This window comes from Zootoca vivipara, chromosome 8, assembly GCF_963506605.1.
Source record: "Zootoca vivipara chromosome 8, rZooViv1.1, whole genome shotgun sequence".
In the NCBI taxonomy this organism is placed as follows: Eukaryota; Metazoa; Chordata; class Lepidosauria; order Squamata; family Lacertidae; genus Zootoca; species Zootoca vivipara.
Window position 1 is genome coordinate 86,132,459 of NC_083283.1, and position 22,810 is coordinate 86,155,268.

Below are 22,810 nucleotides of genomic sequence, written 5' to 3' on the forward strand. Positions count from 1 at the left end.
AGGCAAATCTTAAAAAATGTAGTATAAACACTGACAACTGGGAAACACTGGCCTGCGAGCGCTCCAGTTGGAGAACAGCCTTTACCAAAGGTGTCATGGGCTTTGAAGAAACTCGATCTCAGGACGCAAGGGAGAAACGGAAGGCACACTTGGCAAATCCACACCGTGATCAACTCCCGCCTGGAAACCAATGTCCCCACTGTGGAAGGACGTGTGGGTCCAGAATTGACCTCCACAGTCACTTATGAACCCATTGTTAAAACCGTGTTTATGGAAGACTATCTTACTCAGCTATGAGTGATCGCCAAAGAAGAAGAAGACAAACATGGCTATAAAAACTGGTCTTGCTGCTTCATTTCACCAGCAAGCACATGTTGTTATTATTCTGAGTATATCTGGTTATTTCTAAAGACATATATGCTCATATGACAAGCTACCATATAATTAATGAGCATTACATATACCAGTAAGATTGAGGCCCAATGTGGTCACATTTTTGAATTAGCAAAATCTGTATTGACGTGCATCATGCCACAAAGTCAAAAAATCACAATGAAGATGCACACCTACACGTTTCATCAATGGTAAACTATATTAATAGTGTATGGTTATGGTTAATGTACAAATTCCCTTAAACAACATAAGTCCTCCATAGCTACCATCTTTAGGTGTACCACACAAACCTTTATGGCAATATGTAATAGTAATATGGCAATACCACTAATAAATGGTAAGACTGTCCCTGTTCATTTAGTTCTCATGATACTATGCTTGGGCTATTACTGTATCTAACATGGATATTTTTTTAAAACCAATCCTTGCTCCAATCCTTTACAGAACATATGCCAGTACAGATGTATAACAAAAACTTAATAACATTCTGAAACCCAACCCTTGCTTTTAGAGTGCAAATGTGCTACAATATTAGTGGGGATATGATTTCTCACATTTTGTCCTTTTGATGAAACACCTTTGCAAGACTAGGATGTCACCTTATTCTACAATTTCACACATCAGCTGCCATGCTGTCTGCCCCAAGAGCCCAGTTTCACATTGTGCTAATGAGTCAACACCTGTTAAGAGTAGAGAAATCTGAACCTTGCTAACAATTGTGCACTCTCATAGGAACAGGACACCGAACATTGCCATACTTACCTCTAACATGTTTGTACTCAGGACTCTGGATGCAGCTGTTATGAAGTCTCCTATTAGCAAAGTGAAGCCAGGTAAACCCAAGAAGAAAAAGCAGGGGGGGCAGTGTCTGATCACAGTATTTAAAACATCCTGAAAAGGAGAAAAAGTTTAAATTTTTGAACTTGTTAAGGCCAGATTGCTTACAAACACTAATAACTTTTCCAATTGACAGCAGTGTCATTATTCCATACCCATGCAGTGGTTTCAAACATTTATAATAAAAGGGTTCTTCCTTTTTTTACTAGCATAGATCCAGCATTTGAGTTGAAAAGCAGCTGACCAATACTTAGATGGACACAGGAAGAATGTAGAAAGCTGCCTTATTAGTCAGGCTGTTTGTTCATGTAGTACAGCATTAGAATAATAGAATCATAGAACTGTATAGTTGGAAGAGACACCAAGTCTCACCCCCTGCATTGAAGGAATCTCAGCTAGATCATACATGACAGGTGGCCATCAAATTATTCTAATAATTGAAAGACGAGAAAGGGAAAGATTACATTGGAAACACTTTAATGAGAAATTTTTTGCTATGAGCTTCATAAGCGAAATCAGAAATCACAAAAACAGGAACCACAAAAACTTATAGACTCATTCTACCTGCAGCACATAGAGATACATAGTGGGAAAATGATTGCCAAAGTAGTAACTCATGAAGGAGAGTTATCCACCTTCCGAAGGAGTCTGTTCCATTGTCAAACAGCTCTTACTATCAGAAAATTATTCCTGATGTTTAGTTGGAATTTTATTTCTTGTAACTTGAGACCCCCAGAGCAAGAGAAAACAAGCTTGCTCCATCCTTCATGTGACAGCCTTTTAGATATTTGAAGGTGGCTATCACATCTCCTTTCAGTCACCTTTTTACTAGGCTAAACATACTCAATTCCCTCAATGGTTCCTCATAAGGCTTGGTTTCCAGACCATCTTGGTCACCCTCCTCTGCACACATTCCAGTGTATCCTTCTTAAATTGTGGTACCCAGAACTGGACACAGTACTCCAAGGGTGGTCTGACCAAGGCACAATAGTGAGGTACTATGAATTCCCTTGACTGGGACACTATACTTTTGTTGCTTCAGCCTAGATTGGCATTAGCTTCTTTTGCTGTTGCATCACACTGTTGGCTCATTTTATGCTTGTGGCCTACTAAGACCCCATGACCCTTTTCACATGTGTACCCAGGTGTCCCCCATCTTATATTTGTGCAGCTGAGTACAGAACCTTACATTTGTCCCTATTGAAATTCATCTGTTAAGGTCATTCTGAATCCCAATTCTATCTTCCCCAGCATTGGCTAAACCTCCCAGTTTGGTGTCACCTGCAAATTTGATGAGTATCCTCTCAATACCTTCATCCAAGTCATTTATAAAGATGTTGAACAACAATGGGCCCAGGAAAGAATCCTGTGGCACCCAACTGGTCACTTTTTTCCAGGCTGATGTTGAACCATTAGTGAGCACTCTTTGTGTGGACATTATCTACTCTGATTGGAAGCAGTTTTCCAGGATTTTAAAGGTAAAGGTAAAGGGACCCCTGACCATTAGGTCCAGTCGTGACCGACTCTGGGGTTGTGGCTCTCATCTCGCGTTATTGGCCGAGGGAACCGGCATACAGCTTCCAGGTCATGTGGCCAGCATGACAAAGACGCTTCTGGCAAACCAGAGCAGCACATGGAAACACCGTTTACCTTCCCGCCGGAGCAGTACCTATTTATCTACTTGCAGTTTGACGTGCTTTCAAACTGCTAGGTTGGCAGGAGCTGGGACCGAGCAACAGGAGCTCACCCCGTCGCGGGGATTCGAACTGCCGACCATCTGATCGGCAAGCCCTAGGCTCTGTGGTTTAACCCACAGTGCCACCTGTGTTAGGCAGAGGTATTTCCTATGATCCTGTTAACTGGATTTGGCAGAAGCTGAATCAGAAATTTTCTGCTTTGCAGGCATGTACCACTGAGCTATGGAATCAATGATGTCCATTTGCCTTGTGTAGTCTGTTAACTTTATTGTCTGTCCAGCTAATCACAGCCCGTGTCATGTTTTTCTTTTCACTGAGGTCTGTTCCTGTTCTGACTGCTCCAAGAGCTTGTACTTTAAAGAGAGGATTAGAAAAATTCATGGACAATAGTACTATCAGTGTCTGCTAGTCATAATTGCTATGTTCTACCTCCACTGTTGGAGGCAGCGTGCCTCTATATACCAGTTGCTTGGAATCTTAAGGTGGAGGGAAGAGTACAGTTGCACACAGGTCCTGTTTGCAGGCTTCCCATTGGCACCTAGTTGTCCCCTGCGAGAACAGAATGCTGGACTACATGGGCCTTTGTTTGAATACAGCAAAGCTCTTCTTATGATCTTATGACCTCAGTGCCTAGCAATCTGGGATCTCTTCGTCTACCTCAAGATAAAAAATAAAAAGGAGGGTGGAGTGAAAATTGGTGAACAGGGGGCATTAGTACACCTACAACTTGCTTTGCCTTTTGAAAATCCTTCAAGGAACTGTCCGTTCATCATGGTTAACTTCCAGGTTCTGCTCAAGTTCTGCTTCTTGCTCCTGAAAAGAAAGGCTACCAGACCCTGTTTAACAGGGAGACTATTTGAAAGGGAGCATGGAGGGGGCAAGAAACTGCTCCAAACTGAAAATGAGGACTTACTGGGTACCAGTTTTGCCACCAACAGTTTTGGTTTTATTCAGCCTCTTACTGACCAGGAGTACTACCCATATCAGAAAAATATCCACCTGTCTAAGATCGGATAAACATATAAGTATTAAGTAAAAGGACTAGCTTGTGTTTTTTGTTTTGTTCTTCTTTAAAAAAACAAAATAGAATTATGCAGTGCTACTCCCTACATCCAAAATGAGTTTCACTGCCTATGTCAGAGTCATATTACAGAGCAAGGAAATAAGAAAAGGAAAAATACACATTACAAGAAAAACATTAAGAAAAATCCTACTGAAATGAGAATCTCACATAAAAATCAGTTTGAGTAGTAAAATCATGTCAAACAATTATGTTCTCCTCCTCTGAATTAAGTTTTCCAATATGTAAGCAGTCTCCAGATCTTACATATGACATTTGCTCCTCGGGAAATATTAGAATATTACACAAAATTGCTTTGTTGTATAGCTGAAGCATGAAGATTGCAAAAGCTCATCTTATAGTATCATAAGCCAACCCGATACATGTTTTTACACAAATATTGTTTAAAAGGTAAACACATTTTAGCATCATTGCAGGCAGCATTTTCACCTTTGAAACACTACTCAGGTTAATGTTCAAACTGGTTTTAATCATTTCCCACAATACATTTTAAAGGCAATATCAGTCAATGCAAACATTCTAAAAGAATGAGCAGATGGATGCTGGAGCTCATAAAGTGGCTGGTAAACTCCTGCTCTGAAGACAGAACAAAAGACCCACCTTTTCCATAATTAAGGGGCTGATTAATGCATTGGGCTCCTCACAACACACCTGTAATTACTGAGAGTTAAGTATTGTGTTGTGCGCCTAGTGTCTGAACAAGCCATACAGCAGCAGATGGGATGACATCTATGCTGACATATGCTACAATAAAGACTCATGAATCTTGGCATGAAAGACAACAGAAAGTAGATTTTTTAAAGATTAGTAAGTACTAACCCTTGCTCTATTTTCATGAAAGTTGTGTCCACATAACGAAAAACTATTTTCAACTCTTTGAATTTTACCAGAAATATTCTGGAACATACCCAAGTAGAATCAGGTGAAGCCACATCTTTGAGCATTCAAAAAACTTTACCTCTTCATTTTAAAAGACATATACAGAGAGAGATAATAGGGCTCAAGTCTTCTAACTTTTTATTTTAATCCCATTATCTTTTAGTCATCAGATAATTTTGTTGAAAGATAAAGGACCAATGGACACAATTCACCATGATGTTCTCCTGCCTAGGACCCACTGAAATGCATCCTGTTACTTCCATGACCAAACCCAGGATAGACCTCCATTTACCATATTAAAGGTAAAGGGGCCCCTGACCATCAGGTCCAGTCGTGTCCGACTCTGGGGTTGCGGCGCTCATCTTGCTCTATAGGCCGAGGGAGCCAGCGTTTGTCCGCAGACAGCTTCCGGGTCATGTGGCCAGCATGACAAAGCTGCTTCTGGCAAACCAGAGCAGCGCACGGAAACGCCGTTTACCTTCCCGCCAGAGCGGTCCCTATTTATCTACTTGCACTTTGATGTGCTTTCGAACTGCTAGGTTGGCAGGAGCTGGGACCGAGCAACGAGAGCTCACCCCATTGCAGGGATTCGAACCGCCGACCTTCTGATCAGCAAGCCCTAGACTCTGTGGTTTAACCCACAGCGCCACCTGAGTTCCTATTTACCATCTTAGTTGTGGCTATTCAACACCAATAACTGGCAGCAGCAGACTCTTTTAGTAATTATTATGAATTGTTATAAGATTTTTATATTGATCCTCATAAAATTGTACTTATGTATTGCCACAGTTATATCTCAGGAGAATTTTTTAAGCTGCCTTAAGCATGGCAATAGAAAACCAGGATACACATTTATAATAAACACCAAAGAAATAAGTTCTGGCTCAACATCTTTAAAGGTTCAAGTCATAAAGGTCATACATTCTGTGCATTATAGTCTTTCAGGTCTGTTAGTGTGACTGGACCCACATGTGCACAAACACATATTTTGCATACCTGTTCACATAAAACACTAATTTGTTAAATTATCAATAAGATTCTCAGGATTTTAACAGGAGATAATTGTGCATACACAGGATTGCACTGACTGTACTAACACTGCTAATTTTGAGAAATTTAGCAATGACTATTATTAGGGAACTTGCTAGGGTAAGAAGAATCACACTGTTATAGACACTGCAATCTTTTTTAACAAAAGGGTAGTTGTGTTTAGGGATAAGCTCGTGCCAATATGCAATGATGTAGAAGCAACAACAACAACAGCATTTAAAGATAGAGTAAAAAGGATTAATAATACAAGGCATAGGTTAACCCACCCACATGTTGTCTGGAACATATGCTTAGTTACAGTTGCATAAACAAAGGAGAAAGGCTAGAGGCAGAAAGTCTCCTAAGGATGGAGTTATAGAGTTATAGAGTTTTAGAGATCCCACTTTTCTATATAACAGCAAATGACCCAGGAAGGGAGTGGGGTTACTTGCAAAGTAGCAAGTGAGAGCCAGAGGTGGCCATGATTATGGAAATAGAAAAGGTAGAGATGGAAAAGGGGACTGAGATGTACCAGTTAACTGTCCTAGATTAGAAGGAACTGGAGGAACCCTTTATATCATGCTTTTTGGACTAGTTGCCAAGCAACTAGATAAACTTGGATGTTTCAAGAAGGATTTAGTTGTTTAAGATAATCCTGTCTAAATGGTGAAAGGTCCTGGCGTTAACTAGGTGGCTGACTACTCAACTCTAAGTAACTTCCCACTTTCCACAACCACCATTGAAGAGGAGGAAGATCCATCAGTCCTGAAGAATATAATTGAATACCTGTTTGCTTTGTAGTACGCTGTCAGCAATATGCTGACACACAGCTCTACTTCTCTTTTATATTTGCAGGTGAGGCAGTGTATATGCTGGACTTATGTCTTGCCTCAGTAATGGACTGGATGAGAGCCAACAAACTGAAACTCAAGCCAGAGAAGACTGAGGCACTATTAGTGGCTGGTTGTACACAGCTCTTCTGATAAAGGGTGCTATATAAATTGAAAAAATAATAAAAGTAATACTTGTTTCTAAAGCTGTATATTATATTGTTGTAATCTGCCCTGGGATGTTAAGGAATAGTATGAATGAATGGGGTCTGGCTATAATAATTATTATGGACTCATGCATAATATTGTCCTTCTAGACCACAAAATTACTCCCTTCATGTTTATGACATCAGTTTAGCTCTTTGGAAAGTACCATAATCTTTTCACTAGGATAAATATGCTACACTTTACAAGCTCAGACTAATCTTTGCTGACTCCTTGGAATCCTCTCCAATTTGTCTGTGTGCTATGTAACATCTGCTAACTTAAATTAAACAAAATAGCCCAGCTAAGTATTGAAAATAGAGAGGCACTTTGATATCGTGCTTTGCATATGCCGTTTTTAAAAAATCAACTCGAGAAGACCACCACCCCTTTAAAATAAATACGATAAGTAAGTAAGTAAGAAAGTCAAGCAATCAAGCAAGTAAATAAATAAAACCACAGCACACTTGTCAGTGGTATGAGCCAAGTATATTGTATTTGTGTGGCAGAAACCATAAAATAAGAGTCTGTTTGAGAATGATTTTTGACAAATCTATATTCCTAAAGCTTTAGAGCAACCTGAAGAGTTAAACAGTAGATAAAAGCAAACCAGAAATTTGACAGTTTTAGTACATTTTTATAGCACATGGTGCCAATGTTAAGTTGAACTTCTTCATCTAACCTCTGGCACAAGGCAGGACTATTCAACATTAGACCCTCAACAATGAAGTCAAACAGAAATCACAGAGCAACCCTCAAGCAAACACAGGGCAAAAACCTTTAGACAGGGTCACTAATTAATCTGACAAGAGAAAATTCCTTTAATCAGCAACTCTATGTATGGCAGAATCTTGACTCAAGTTATACCAGTCTCTGATACCAGGAAAAATCAATATAGGCATGTATTCAGGTAAAGCAAGATTCCTCTGGTTAGCCTCTAACTTGTCTATTGACCAGAGAATACTCTAATAGCACAAAAGGGGGTGAAAACATATTTAGTATTCTTATTGCCTTGTAACTTATTAGTGATAAGTTGCATCCTTATTCTGTCATTTAAAATTGTTTTAAGGCTTACAGACATCAACACAGGCTTAGCTAACCCAAATAATTTTTAAATTGAAGCTGTTCTGGTAACAGCTACCTTTAAATTAAAGTTGCAACATCCAACCACAATGAGAGAGCATGGAAAGAAATACAAAAAAACCCCACAAAGGAGGTCGTGATAAAATGGGGACAAGATCTGGGAAAAGCAGTAAAGGTAAAGAAATGGGAAAAATTATGGACAAGAGATATAAAATTTACACCAAATAATGACCTAAAAGAAAATATATTAAAAATGCAATACAGATGGCATGTGACTCCGGCAAAATTGGTGAAAATATACAAAGAGAGTGACAACAAATGTTGGAGGTGGGCTCGTATATACATATTTGGTGGTATCAGATATGTACAGATATTACAGAGAGCCGCCCCATCATCCTGACAAGCTCCTCACCCAGCGTCAGCACGAGCAGCGAGTCAGGAGAAAGGAATGAGGAAGTGAGCGGGGAGGAGAGAGTGCTCTGTAAGCTATCGGGGCCTCAGCGCCGCGAGGAAAGAGGGCCAGGGGAGGAGGAGTCTGGGGAAAGGTCGGACACAGGGCTGCCAGAACGGAGACCGTTCCCTCCGACGCCAGAATTGAGGCGCGCACGCACCCGTAGGGCCAGGGGGGTGGCACTTTGGGGTGCCCAGGCTTTTATGCTGGTCAAGAACCCGGAAGAAGCCACTGCGGGGTTCTGACATGGCCTAGGCAGTCATGTTTGCTGAGATCTTTGCACTGTAAATAATATGCACAATAAAACTTTGAAAGACAAGACGGAGTGGCGCATATTTACTCAAGAGTAGCCGCAGACACCTTTGACAGGTGGCAATGCAAAATAATTAAGAAATTTTGGGAGAAGATCTATTCAGAAATAAAGAAAATACTGAAATACTCTTTTAAGAAAGTTCCCGAAATATTTCTGCTAGGAATGCTAAGTGAAGAAATTTAAGGAAAAAGACAGATGTTTAACAATGTATGCAACCACATCTGCTAGACTTCTCATGGCTAAAAATTGGGAAAGTAATTTAATTTCGAAAGTAGAGGATTGGCAAATTAAATTGATAATATATCAAAATATGGCGAGGAAAATAGGAGAAATTAAGGGGATATCAGAATAGAAAATTGACAAAGATTGGGGAAAAATTAATGAATATATGGCAAAATTTGTGGAAAATGCTGATCTCTTAGCAGACAGGTGAAGGGCTCAAGCAAAGTAAATAAAAATGGAAGGAAATATGTAAAAATGTATACAAGGGAATTTGGATAAAGAAACCGAAATAGAGAAAAGGCTGGAAATCATCAGGGGGTGGAGGGGTCATTCTTTATTGTTGTTAAATATTTGTGTTGGTTTTTTTTCTTTCTTCTTTCTTTGTATGCTTATAAAAATGCATCAAAGGAAAGTATAGTATAAAGAAGGTACAATAGAGTTGATGTACAGATTGAATTTTTTTGGGTATTTTATTTTTCTTTTGGTTGCTTGTCTGTCTGTTCTTTTATTTCTTTTTATTATGTTATTAATGTGTTATATGTGTTGTATTCATTTGATTCTGTTAATTATTATTTTTCAAAAATAAAAATTTAAAAAATTTAAAAACCAAAAAACCCAAAACAAATATCCATTTTATGAAAAAATGTTGTGAACTGGCAATTATGAAAAGTTTTTGCATCACAGAAAAGCAGCAACATGAACATCTGTTTTATGCTTAAGTGATTTTGCCACACACACACACACAGAGATAATTCAAATACACTAGGTTGTTTCCTTCAAAATGCAATTCTATAAAAGCAAACAGCCTAGTAAATCAATCATTTTAACTGAATGCTAGGTACACAGTAACTAGAAAACCACAAGCAGTAAGAAAGACACATAGCAATGGCAATAGAAATTGATTTACAATTTGTACATGTCCCCCCTTTCCTCTTTCATAATTGATCTATAAATGTGTAAAATAATTTTGGTTCATTATGGTTCCAAATTATTCAACAATTACCTGAAATGAAAATGTAAAATGAGAGATTTGTCTGGAAGCATTTCTATTGTTTATATAATTGCAGTATAATTTAGTGTAGATGTTGTTATGGAAAAGGGCAGGAAGAACCAGTGCAATTCAAAACCATGCTCTGTAGTGTCATAAATGGGAGGAAGGATCTCCTGTTTATGTCAAAATAAAATGGATTAACTCTTTAAATGTCTATAAATACTGCAAACAAAGTATTGATGAAAATAAAATATTGCAAGATCAGTTAAAAATATTCTCTCACTTGATTCGAGTTCACAGAAAGGTCAGTTATAAAAGTACCCCTTTCCTATTCTTGCTCAACCTATTGCTATGTATATATGTAACTTGATAAGCTACCATCTGTCCTCAGAAAGACTCTGAGTTGTTCTTCACCATGAACAAGCTGGCATTTTTGCAGATTAATTCCTGCTCTTAATTATGTAGAAAAGGACAAAATTTCAGTCATTGAAGAGCTTAGCATATTTTCCTTATAAAAAGGGAATGAGACATTTAAATTAAGTGGCAGCTGTGGTGGGATTTTTAGAGCTACTCTCCACTTTCCCAACTTCAGATCAAGCTACACAGTTCATAAACTGTTTGTTACAGTTCTTAAGTATTTAAAAACCCCTCTATGATAGACATGGTAGCAAAGCAATGTCAACATTTAAAATGGCTAGCAAATCAGTCTGTTAAATACGATACACCCAAGAAACCAATTAAGATCTTCCAAACATATACCGGTAGATAAAAGATTTATCAATAACAAATATTATGTGGGACAAATTATCTGACATATCTCAGTTTGCATAATAAATCTAGCTATTTTCTGTACACTGTCTCCATTGTTGGGCATCTTACGTTTATAAAGCAAAACTTGCTATTTCCTCTGCATTTAACTTTACTTGCTTATATAAATTACAAGCAGTAATTACATGAGGCTGCAGTGTTAGGAGCAAATTCTAATGAAGCCAACATGAAAGTCTTCCACCGCAGAATTTATGTAATTTAAAACCCTGTAAGTGATTAAATTCTTTCCTTGAGCCTTACAAACAAATATATAAAAATATTTAGAACTACATAAACACCTTTGACTTTTTTGCAAATTGTAATTAAACAATGCATTACATGGATATATTGAAAAGTGCTATTTGCATGACATGGATGTCAAGGTGTCAGAATTTGGCAGTTTAAATTCCCAATGTCCAAAGATCTGATCTAGAGTGCATGTGATTTCTCAAACAGAACCCAAAAACTACCATGATTGCATAGGAATATTCTCCTAACTTCTTTGGCAATCACTCGTAGCAGAGTAAGATTGTCTTCCATAAACACGGTTTTAACAATGGGTCCGTAATTGACTGTGGAGGCCAATTCTGGATCCACACGTCCTTCCACAGTGGGGACATTGCTTTCCAGGCAGGAGTTGATCACAGTGTGGATTTGCCAAGCGTGCCTTCCTCTTAGCACGTTTCTCCCTTGCGTCCTGAGATCGAGTTTCTTCAAATCCCATGACACCTTTGGTAAAGGCTGTTCTCCAACTGGAGCGCTCGCAGGCCAGTGTTAAACCTCTTTTGTTGACCACCAGCATTGCGCTTTCCATTTTTTAGTTCGGAATAGAGTAGTTGCTTTGGAAGACGATCTTCAGGCAGCCGCACAACATGACAAGTCCAACGAAGTTGATGTTGAAGAATCATTGCTTCAACACTGGTGATCTTTGCTTCTTCCAGGACACTGATATTAGTTTGCCTGTCTTCCCAAGTGATGTGTAAAATTTTCCGGAGACACCGTTGATGGAATCTTTCGAGGAGTTGGAGATGGCGTTTATAAGTGGTCCATGTTTCACAAGCATATTATTATTATTATTATTATTATTATTATTATTATTATTATTATTATTTATTCCCCGCCCATCTGGCTGGTTTCCCCAGCCACTCTGGGCAGCTTCCAACAGAAATATTAAAATGCAATAATTTATTAAACATTAAAAGCTTCCCTAAACAGGGCTGCCTTCAGATGTCCTCTAAAATCTGGTAGTTGTTTTTCTTTTTGACATCTGGTGGGAGGGCGTTCCACAGGGCAGGTGCCACTACCGAGAAGGCCCTCTGCCTGGTTCCCTGTAACTTTGCTTCTCGCAGCGAGGGAACCGGCAGAAGGCCCTCGGCACTGGACCTCAGTGTCCGGGCAGAACGATGGAGGTAGAGACGCTCCTTCAGGTATACTGGACCGAGGCCGTTTAGGGCTTTAAAGGTCAGCACCAACACTTTGAATTGTGCTCGGAAACGTACTGGGAGCCAATGTAGGTCTTTCAAGACCAATGTTATGTGGTCTCGGCGGCTGCTCCCAGTCACCAGTCTAGCTGCCGCATTCTGGATTAGTTGTAGTTTCCGAGTCACCTTCAAAGGAAGCCCCACATAGAGCGCATTGCAGTAGTCCAAGCGAGAGATAACTAGAGCATGTAGAGATAGGGTCTCAGCCTGCATACCAGATGGAGCTGATAAACAGCTGCCCTGTATGACAGTGCCCCCAGCTCCCAACCCCACTAGACGGTCAAGAAGGATGTTATGGTTGATGGTGTCAAAAGCCGCTGAGAGATCCAGCAGAACTAGGAAACAGCTCTCACCTTTGTCCCTAGCCCACCGGAGATCATCGACCAGTGCGACCAAGGCAGTTTCAGCCCCATTATGAGGCCTGAATCCCGACTGGAAGGGATCCAAATGGTCCGCTTCTTCCAGGCGTGCTTGGAGTTGTTCGGCAACCACTCGCTCAATCACCTTGCCCAAGAATGGAAGATTTGAGACTGGGCGATAGTTGGCCGCATCTAAAGATGGTTTTTTAAGAAGCGGTTTAATAACCACCTCTTTCAGTGGGTCCGGAAAGGCTCCCTCACAGAGAGAAGCATTCACCAACCTGCGAAGCCCATCGCCAATCCTTCCCGGCTAGCTTTTATAAGCCAGGATGGGCAAGGGTCAAGGAAACAGGTGGTTGGTTTCACTCGTCCAAGCAGCCTGTCCACATCCTCGGAGGTAACAGGTTGGAAATGATCCTATGCAACTTGGCTAGACCTCTAGCACTCCCCCGCCCCGGCCCTGCTCCCACGGTGGAGTCCTCGTCCCGAATCTGAGCGACTTTATCAGCAAAAAACATTCCAAAATCATTGCAGGAGATCATGTGGCCCGTGCTGGGCCCTGATGGAGCAGGTGGTTCCGCTAAATTGCAAACCACATGAAAGAGTCTCCTGCTGCTGTTTTCTGAAGATGCAATAGAGGCGGTGAAGAAAGTCTTCTTCGCCGTTGCTACTGCCACTTGGTAGGCTCGACACTAAGCTCTAACCCGTGTCCGGTCAGCTTCAGAATGAGTTATCCGCCACCGGTGTTCTAGCCGTCTCATTGATTGTTTCATCGCCCTCAGATCCATGGAAAACCACGGGGCTGTCTGGGCTCCATGCAATCGGAGACGGCGCTTCGGAGCCAGACAGTCAATAGCCCTGGTTAACTCCACATTCCAGCGGGCCACCAGGGAATCTGCTGAAAGGCCATCAACATGGGATAAAGCATCCCCTACCACTCTCTGGAAACCATTGGATCCATTAATTGGCCGGGGCGGACCATCAAAATTGGTCCCACCTCCCTGCAGAGGGGAAGGGTCCAGAAGTCCAGTTGCACCAGGAAGTGATCTGACCATGGCACTTCTTTAATTTCGCTCTTATTTAGTGTCAGATCACCAGCATCCATAGAGGTGAACACCAGGTCCAAGGCATGTCCGCGGCTATGAATTGGGCCAGACTTATTCAGGGACAGCCCCATAGAGGCCATGCTTTCAACGAAGTCCCGAACGGCCCCTTGTAAGGTCGTGTCAACATGGATGTTAAAGTCCCCTAGGACAACCAAACTAGGTGTCTCCAGGAGAACATCCGCCATGACCTGAAGCAGCTTGGGTAGGGAATCCTTGGTGCAGCGGGGAGTTCGGTACACCAGAAGGAATCCTGTACTGCCCCTATTGCCCAACTTCCAGAACATGCACTCAGAGAACTGGGTCTTCCCAATAGGACACCTGGTGCAAACTAATGACTTTCTAAAAATCACTGCAACCCCCCCTCCCCACCCACAAGGCAATGAAAATAATGAATGTTTAACACCTGATCCCACTGTGAATGGTTCACTTTGAGAGCCATTGTTATCTGCGATTGTTGCTGTCATATTATCATGGAGGAGCCGAATGATGTTTACAAATTTATCTGGGCAGCCAATTTTCAGAAGGACAGTCCACAGGGCATTACAATTTACAGTGTCGAAAGCCTTAGTCAGGTCAATAAACGCCACATACAGGGGTTGGTTTTGCTCTCTGCATTTTTCTTGAAGCTGTCGAGAGGTGAAAATCATGTCCACTGTCCCCCCAGAAGGCCAAAAACCATTTTGGGATTCAGGAAGGGTCACCTCGGATATTGTTACAAGACGGTTTGCTAAGATCCTTGCAAGAATTTTGCCGGCCTCAGCTAATAGAGAGATGCTTCGATAGTTTCCATAATCAGTTCTGTCACCTTTTTAAAAGAGATTGATAATTTTGGCATCCCTAAAGTCTGCTGGGATTTCTTCTCTTTCCCAGATTTTTTCGATGAGCTTGTGAAATTGTTGTGTAAGTTCAATTCCGCCCACTTTGAAGATTTCGGCAGGTATCCCATCAGGTCCACTGGCTTTGTTGTTTTTCATTTGATTAATAGCTGTACAGAACTCTCCCAGATGTGGAGATACTGCAAGCTCATCTCTAACTTGTTTTTGAGGAATTTGTGAGAGGACCTCAGCAGCTACAGGGGAGTTGCAGTTAAGGAGATGTTGGTAATGTTCTTTCCAGCACAGTGCAATAGCTTCTTTATCTTTTAGAAGTGTGTTACCGTCTGCTGAGCGTAGGGGGCATATGCCATGATTTATTGGCCCATAGATGGTCTTTGTGGCTTTAAAGAAACTCTGTGCATCATGAGTGTCGGCTAAGTGCTGGAACTCTTGAGCTTTTTTTATCCACCAGGTGTTTTTCAGTTCTCTGGTTCTTCTTTGAACCTCAGCCTTAGTGTTGGCATAGGTTTTTTTCTTAGTGGCACAGTTTCTGTCTCTTTGCCAGATCTGAAAGCATGGTGGTGGAGAAACCTGGCTCCGGCTTCTCAGTCTCTCTGCAGCTTTTCATCCCATGGACCATGGTATCATGCTGGACCAGCTCCATGAAATGGGAATTGAGGGCAGTGTATTATAGTGGTTCTGGTCCTAATTTAAAAAAATTATTTAGTTTGTGTGCGTCCAATTGACACACGAACACTGGCATGCAGGACCTTGTGGACCCAGAAGGGGGCAGGGCCGGCCCTACGGCCAGGCTGGGTGGCGCAGGGCACCATGGTGCCAGCCCGCCAGGGGGGCGCCCCGAGCTGCGCCCGCCCACTGGCCGGCCGGTCCGCCGCGCAGCTGCGCCCACGGCACCTGCTCTGTGCCTGCCCGCCCACCGCGCAGCTGCACCCGCCCGCCCACCGCGCTGGGAAACGGGGCGGGGGGGCGCCAGAGGGATCTGTCGCACCACGGCGCCAGGGGCGCTCAAGACGGCCCTGAGAAAGTAGGCAGAATGGGGGTTGGAGTGGGGTGTAATGGGGGTGGTCTTATGTAGTCTTCTGGTTGATGTGTCTAAGGTTAGTGTGCAAGGTTGAGGGTAAGCAAGGTACAGCAAGTATCAACATGTTTCAGGGAATATTCTGCATTTACTAAGAGATATCAGAGGGGTATAGGTCAGAAGCTAAACAAAAATTATTGACAACAGGATATTTTTAATTTTTTAAGGATTTTTTGCCTTTTAAAAAGTTATTAATTCAGTTAACTAAGGTCAGCAGTGGAGAGAACAGGTGGGATATGCAATGTTGCCATCTATCTCCATTCCCTAGCAGAGCTCCCGCTAGCCTGGGACAGGAGCCTTGTAGTGCTGTTGAGGACTAGGGGAGGGGGCAGTTTGAGGAGGTGCAAAGGAAAAAATGGCACTCTGGAGGCTTGCTGCTACAGGGTTCTGGTTAGCATGAGGAGTGCACAAAGTGGAAAGGTTTAACCCTTCCTTTTTCAGGAGCAATTCCATTGAAAATTTATCTGTCCCATGTAGATAAGAAGCCTGCATATGCTTTCTAAACCATTGTGTTTATTTATTTACCATAATTTTACCCTGCCACTGAAAAGCTTTCTAAGAACATCTTGCATACTATCAAGAAAAACAAGCTAGTTCATGCCCACAGACTTACAACCTATAAAGACGCACGGTATGCTAAACGCTTTCCCCTATAGAAGTATGTCCCCTCCCACAGGGCAGAAGCAAGAGTTGCCCATAAAAAACAATGGATAAATCTGTGAACTCAGGAGTCTCCTATCCCTGTAAGAGATTAGTTTCTGTACAGTTTTCTTTTATTGATGCCCTCAATATTCCATAAGTCTTGGAAGCTCCTAAGTCGCTGCTGGTCTTTTTCTAAAAAATGTTTTTATTCTTGTTTTCTACTTGTATGTACAGGAGACTCCCCACTTACGCAGGGGTTCTGTTCTGGGCATCCGCACGCATCAGTGAAATGCACGTAAGTGGGGAGGACCCTGGAGAGCCCTAGAGGCTTGTTGAAGCTGCTCAGCTGATGCAGCATTTAGATCAGAGGTGGCTAACATCTGTCCCTCCAGATGTTGTGCTACAACTCCCATCATCTCTAACCACTGGTCATGCTGGCTAGGGTTGCTGGAAGTTGTAGGTGAGCAACATCTAGAGGGTCACAGATTAGCCAATTTAGATAAAAATACAGAAAGCATATATGCATTGGACACAGTTGAGTTTTTACCATTGAAAAGCAAAAATGCAATGGGCTTTTAGAATCCCAAGGCTACCAACTGGAAAACTTGAAGCCAAGACTGCCACCAAGAGGTATGAAAGAGATTTTTTTTAAAGGCAGTGGCAATGTGGAACAATACTGATATGGTTTATAACTTAGAATTTGCACTATTGAAGATTTGTTAAATCTATTACCTATTGAAATTAGCCAGAATACCTTTTTCTATAGTACTTTTCTTAAGTAGCATCAGTTTGTGTCTTAATCTACCTTGCTTTTGATTGGTTGGCTTCTCCTCTCTAATTTGATGTAGAACTCCCAAATCTCTCTTTAAACTCTTCCTTTTTGTGCTCTGTAGAAGTTCCTTTACTCTTGGTCCTCTTTTCTTTACTTTCACTTCCTGCTCTACCATTGGCAAACCTGAAACTGATTCACTTTCTCTGTCCAATATGTCACCTTCAAATCTTGTTAACTCATCCCCCCCCTGCAGCTTTCCTTGAAGTTCTGCAGCCTTATCTTTTCTACACAATTAAAGCTCTTCTATCTAACATGTTATACTTATTACCAAGCTCTAATTTTTTCCTTCACCTTGTCTTACTTGTTTGATAAGCCACCTGAGCATAAGTATTGCCATTTAAAAGTTCTGTGTAGCATCTACCTCATACCAGGAACCAAATAAAAGTGAAATAATGGCTATATACACAGGTCCCACTTACCGAACACAATGTGTTCCCAGGAAATCATTTGTAAGGCAAGTGTTTGCATAATGAGCTGACAATTTCAATTATTTCCTATGGGAACATTTCTAATTTGTGATCTTTTCCCCTTCCCCCATCATGGTTGTTCCTAAAATGGCTATAGCCAACCAGAAAAAGAAACTGATTTGCCTGATCTCTCTTTCCACTTCCTCTCTCATATATATGAGAGAATGAGAAAATGGCTGCCGCTCACAAACAAACCACAAACAAATAAGGAAGCGAGGGAGGAAAGGACAAAGTCTGACTGTTTGGCTATCTGAATCTGCAGTGTGTATAGTGAGGTTTGGGCAGAATTATTTATGTTCAGATAACTGAATTTTCACATAATGAATGGACAGATAGCAGGATCTGCACATAATAGAAAGAGACACCTAGAAGCCATTTTTGATGGAAATCTCCAAGTCATTCAGTTTTCATTAGTAAGCAAAGAGATAGTGGCTTGGATCTCAATTCCCCATGCACCAGGAGGAATGTCCCATACACAGTGCCAGCAAAACAAAAGAAAACAACTAGCATAGATTCCCACTGCAGCTCTTTGCTGCATCACACCATCATAGTGTGGTAGGTTGGGGGACCCTCCAGAAAAGGGGGAGTAGGTTGGAGGGGAAGGGAAGAACAGGTAAATCACACCAGGGGTTCTTCCACAGGGTCTCAAGCCATACTGTGGCTCGGGAGCCAAACCTTAGAAAGCATGTTAAATTAATGCAATTCAGTTTTCAGAAGTAGAAATATAGGATTTGTACCTGATCTTTACTAGTTAATCCAATATGCATGACAAGATAAAAGTGCACCAGGTAGTCAGGATTTGGCACAAAATCTTGGCGTCTAGCCATCATAGCACATATCAGTTTGTAGGCTTGAAGCTTCCCTTCCTTATATTCATCTGATAAGGTGGTAGCCTAAAATAACAGAGTATGTTTTGTGAATAAGGCAGCTTTTAAATAATCAGAACATGTATTGTATTAAAATATATGAAACTAAGACAGCTCTTCAAGACATCCTTCTCAAGATGATAAAGGGCACATTTTAAGTTACATTTTCTATGATTTGGAACTTTTATAGAACTTAGTGTCAATAAGAAAGGCATAGGGCTGCACCCAACATTTCTCAGCCACAAACAAAAGAGCCTCAGCAAAGGCTTCAGCTAATAGAAGGTGGGAGTTGCCATTTTCAAATATTCTTCCTCCACTGCAGCTCCTGGAAGACTGCTCTAAAGGAATGAGGGACCCTTTGGAAAAAACATAGGAGTGTGTTGCTGCAGCGGAGAGAGAGAATCAGCAAAAATAGCACCTGCCCTTCCATCCATAAAAGCCTCCCTGAATCAAAGAACTTTCCATGAAGAGAACAGCACAAATGCATATAATCCATTATTAGGTTTGATAATTAACATTTCGTATTATAAATAAAATACCAACACTAAGGAAGGGAAGTTGAGGACAGAACAGCAAACTGTATTATAAAAATAGTAGATTAAAGCTTAAGTGCAACTTAATGTATTATTATTTACATCCCAATTAACCAATTAATTTGCACATCACAAGCTGGTTGCACAGAATCCACTAAATTACTGCAGATGCTGACTCTGGTTTCATTACAGGACTTCAGGCATCATTCAAATAGAGCACAAGGGGACAGCCTCCTCTTTCTCCATAATGTGAATAGATAGAGCAATGTGCACCCCTGAAGTTTACTCAAAGATCCTTAATACAGAGTAGTGGTCACATGCAGGCTTCTGTCACTGAAATGGAAGCCCTCATGAATTTTTTGTATTTAGGTCAAATCCAAACTAATGAATATAAAAGAAAATGTTTCAACATACATTCAGAAAGAAAAGAATTTTAAAGGCTTATGTTGATGTTATGTTTAGATTTGTATAGTCAGTATAGCTACATGTACATTAAAGGTAGCTACAAAATTAACATAGTAGGGCATTCTTTCCTCTCCATGTTTAAAAAGCAGTTTGGGAGTTTAGAAGTGTAAGACTGAAGGTAAACAAAAGCAAGATACAGGTGAGATTGGTCCAGACCACGGTGCATGAAAAACTTACCTTGAACAACCACGATGCAAATATTCTGAGTGGAGGAATTAAAGTAGGAGGAGAGGGAGTGGATTGGTTATCCAGACTGATAGCAAGATTGTCCCTTATCTAAACAAACAAACAAAATAATAAATAGTAAGACATACACAATCTTGATGAGCTAAAGTGAATAGTTTTTTCTTCCTAACCTCTTAAAATAGGATCTCACGCTTTCTTTTCTGATTGTTTTGGAAAATCCCAAACTAAAGAAGGCTCTTTTCTCACCACTAATCTGTGATGCATGACGTTTGGGAACTGAAAGGCTTGTTGTAACACTTCCCCTTTCCTTTGGAACAAGTCCCAGCGGGTTAGCAGCTTGCCTTGCAGGATGCCCATAGTATTTGGTTGACCCCCCTGAGAACAGGATGGTGGACTAGACAGGCCTCGAGTCTCATTCACTAGGGCTCTTCTGACGTTCTTATCTCCTGAGGTATATAGTGGGGCTGCCCTGGGTTATATAGCCCACTGAATCATGAGTTTGCTTATCTCAGTTTCTCATTAGTATGGAATTTGTTACTGTAGTCCAACTAATTTGAACAGCTAACTTTTGCACAAATTTCCTTCCTATCTCAAAACAATTGAAACATTATTGAATTTTTGAGGGGTTACAAATTAGGGTTGGTAGAGTCGGGAACTTTATTTACAGCACACTTCATTCCAGTACCATTCATCTGTTTAAATACAGTGGTACCTCAGGTTGCAAACGCTTCAGGTTACAAACTCCGCTAACCCAGAAATAGTACCTCAGGTTAAGAACTTTGCTTCAGAATGAGAACAGAAATCATGTTCTGGCAGCGTGGCAGCAGCAGGAGGCCCCATTAGCTAAAGTGGTACCTCAGGTTAAGAACAGTTTCAGGTTAAGAACGGACCTCCGGAACGAATTAAGTTCTTAACCAGATTTTTAGAAGACATCTGAAGGCAGCCCTGTTTAGGGAGGCTTTAAATGTTTCATTGTTTTATTTCATTTTTCTGTTGTAAGCCGCCCAGAGTATAAATAAATAAATAAATAATTATTATTATTATTATTATTATTATTATTATTATTATTATTATTATTATACCACTGTACCATTAAGATCTTCACTATGGCTTCAATGGGTAGTTGAAAATAAGCTTTTAAACATTTAACATACAATATTCATAAGATTTTAGATAGGCTGGATCTAGACACATCAAATAAGCGTTTCAGAAAAAGGAGTTGTAAACTTTGTATGTGAAATCGTGTTGGCAAAAACGGAACTCTACAGCGCCATCTGGTGTCACAGTGTTATAATACATATACAACACATATAAAATGCTTTTTTAAAAAACCAATCTAGGTGAGTCCACAGATTAAAGAGTTGTGGTGTTTCCTGTTCTATTTTTTTTTAGCATCTCACATTAGTCTACTAACTCTCTATTAGACAAAGTCTATAGTAGCAAACCTTACCTTTGCTAATTTGTACCATAGTGCAAAGAGATACTCAAAAATTCTTGCATGTATTTTAGGACACTGGATACTGTTCACATCTCCAAGAATTCCCAATATTCTTCGCCATAACACAGCAGCAGAATCAGGATGCCAGCCTATAAGATTCCCACCAGCAATTATACTGCAATCATCAGCAAGAAACTCACTGCTGTCTAGAAGAGAAAATTATTTGTTATTAATTACTAGCAAAATACCCAAGTGTGTCCTAAAAGGAGGACTTTCGTACAGGAGGGCTGGTGCATCTCAGTGTAAATAAAAACATCCCGCCTCCAACACAGGCTCTTTGCCACTGCAGGCTGGACGCCCAGTGGCCTGATTCACATGTAACACTAAGTCAAACTATGGCTTAAGCAACAATGAGCAAGCATGTTGTGTACCCAAAAGGCTGTGGCTGCTTTACTCCTCTCCAGATCCTACTACTACCAGGCACATGGGGCAACCATATTTGTCTCCATAGAGTTCCTTAGGAAGAAACTGTACATTAGCTTCCTTGCAAGCATTTTAAAATAACTTTAAAAAGAAAGCATTAGCTCCTTTCTTGCATATGCTAATGTGGGATGGAATGCTGGAAATAACAGGCATTTGCAGGTTGCTTTTTTGGGTAGTGGTGGGAATAAATACTCCAAATAAATAAATAAATACTTAGGCTTCTGGTTCCAGTGCCTTAAAGGAGACAGCTCCCACGACAGTGGGAGATCGTTGGCGAAGAAAAAACAAGGATGATTGTGGGTAATTATCCTTGCAAGTCCCCCCCCCCAAGGGTCAGGGGGAACGACCTTCACTCACAGTTCGTCTCGATACCTGGCTCTCACTCTGGCATGGAAGGCGGGAGGCAGGGAGGCGCTGAGTGCAAAAGCACTCCACCTGTCGATAACCCTCCTACCCGCCATTAAGAAGCAGAGGTTCTTCTGTTAATTAGTTTAATTTGGACTAATGTACAGACACGTGCTAGAAGAGATGAGATCATCAACTGCGAAATTGAAGTAGCTACAAGGTCGTTAAGGTTTGAATTTGAAAGAAGACTACATTCAGTGTAAAAGACGGTGTGGGAGGAGGGGAGCCTAGAGCTTCTTTATATAAAGTTTTCTTCTTTACATTTATGATTCGGCAACCTTCCCTAGAATGTTAAATCAATTACTATAAAGAGCAAGTGAAGAAAGAGGAAACTGGATTGCAGATATGGAATACAACATTAAACGGAACTGTGGGGGGGGGAAACTGAATTAACATTAAAAGGACTGGGAATTTAATTTAATTGGACTGTGCTTATTATCACTATGTGAGTATGGGATCTGAAAGGTATGTGCTATTTATCTTCGGCTGAACTGAGGAATGAAAGGAGTCTGGAAACTTGCCAAGGGCACGACAGTATAACAAATCACTATTCTTCCTAGGCTGGTAGGAAAAATGGTGAAAACAGATTACTGACTTGGATAGAGTGACTTTTGCAGCTACTGCTAAAGTTGCAAAGCAAAGAAGCACGGGACTGAGTGAGGGAGAAATTTAATTGGACAGTGTTAATTAACATTTTACAAGTATGGAATCTGGAAGGGATTGAGTGAGGGAGAAATTTCTGGAACATCATTGGGATATCAGCTCTGCTCAAGGCATGACGGATTGCAGCAACAACCAGGGAAAGATTGACATACA

At 41.0% G+C, this 22,810-nt stretch overlaps 1 protein-coding gene across 5 annotated transcripts in view; it reads right to left on the reverse strand.

Annotated features, from left to right (window-relative positions):
- RALGAPA2 (Ral GTPase activating protein catalytic subunit alpha 2) overlaps positions 1-22,810 on the reverse strand; it is a 191,263-nt gene that overhangs the window by 101,186 nt on the left and 67,267 nt on the right. For all 5 annotated transcript variants that reach the window (XM_060278161.1, XM_035101980.2, XM_060278162.1 and 2 more), the window contains 4 exons: positions 21,119-21,312; positions 19,660-19,758; positions 18,356-18,511; positions 1,156-1,284 (listed from right to left, as the gene is read on the reverse strand). In XM_060278161.1, coding sequence (XP_060134144.1) covers positions 1,156-1,284; positions 18,356-18,511; positions 19,660-19,758; positions 21,119-21,312 — 578 coding nt within the window. The remainder of the gene's footprint in view (positions 1-1,155; positions 1,285-18,355; positions 18,512-19,659; positions 19,759-21,118; positions 21,313-22,810) is intronic.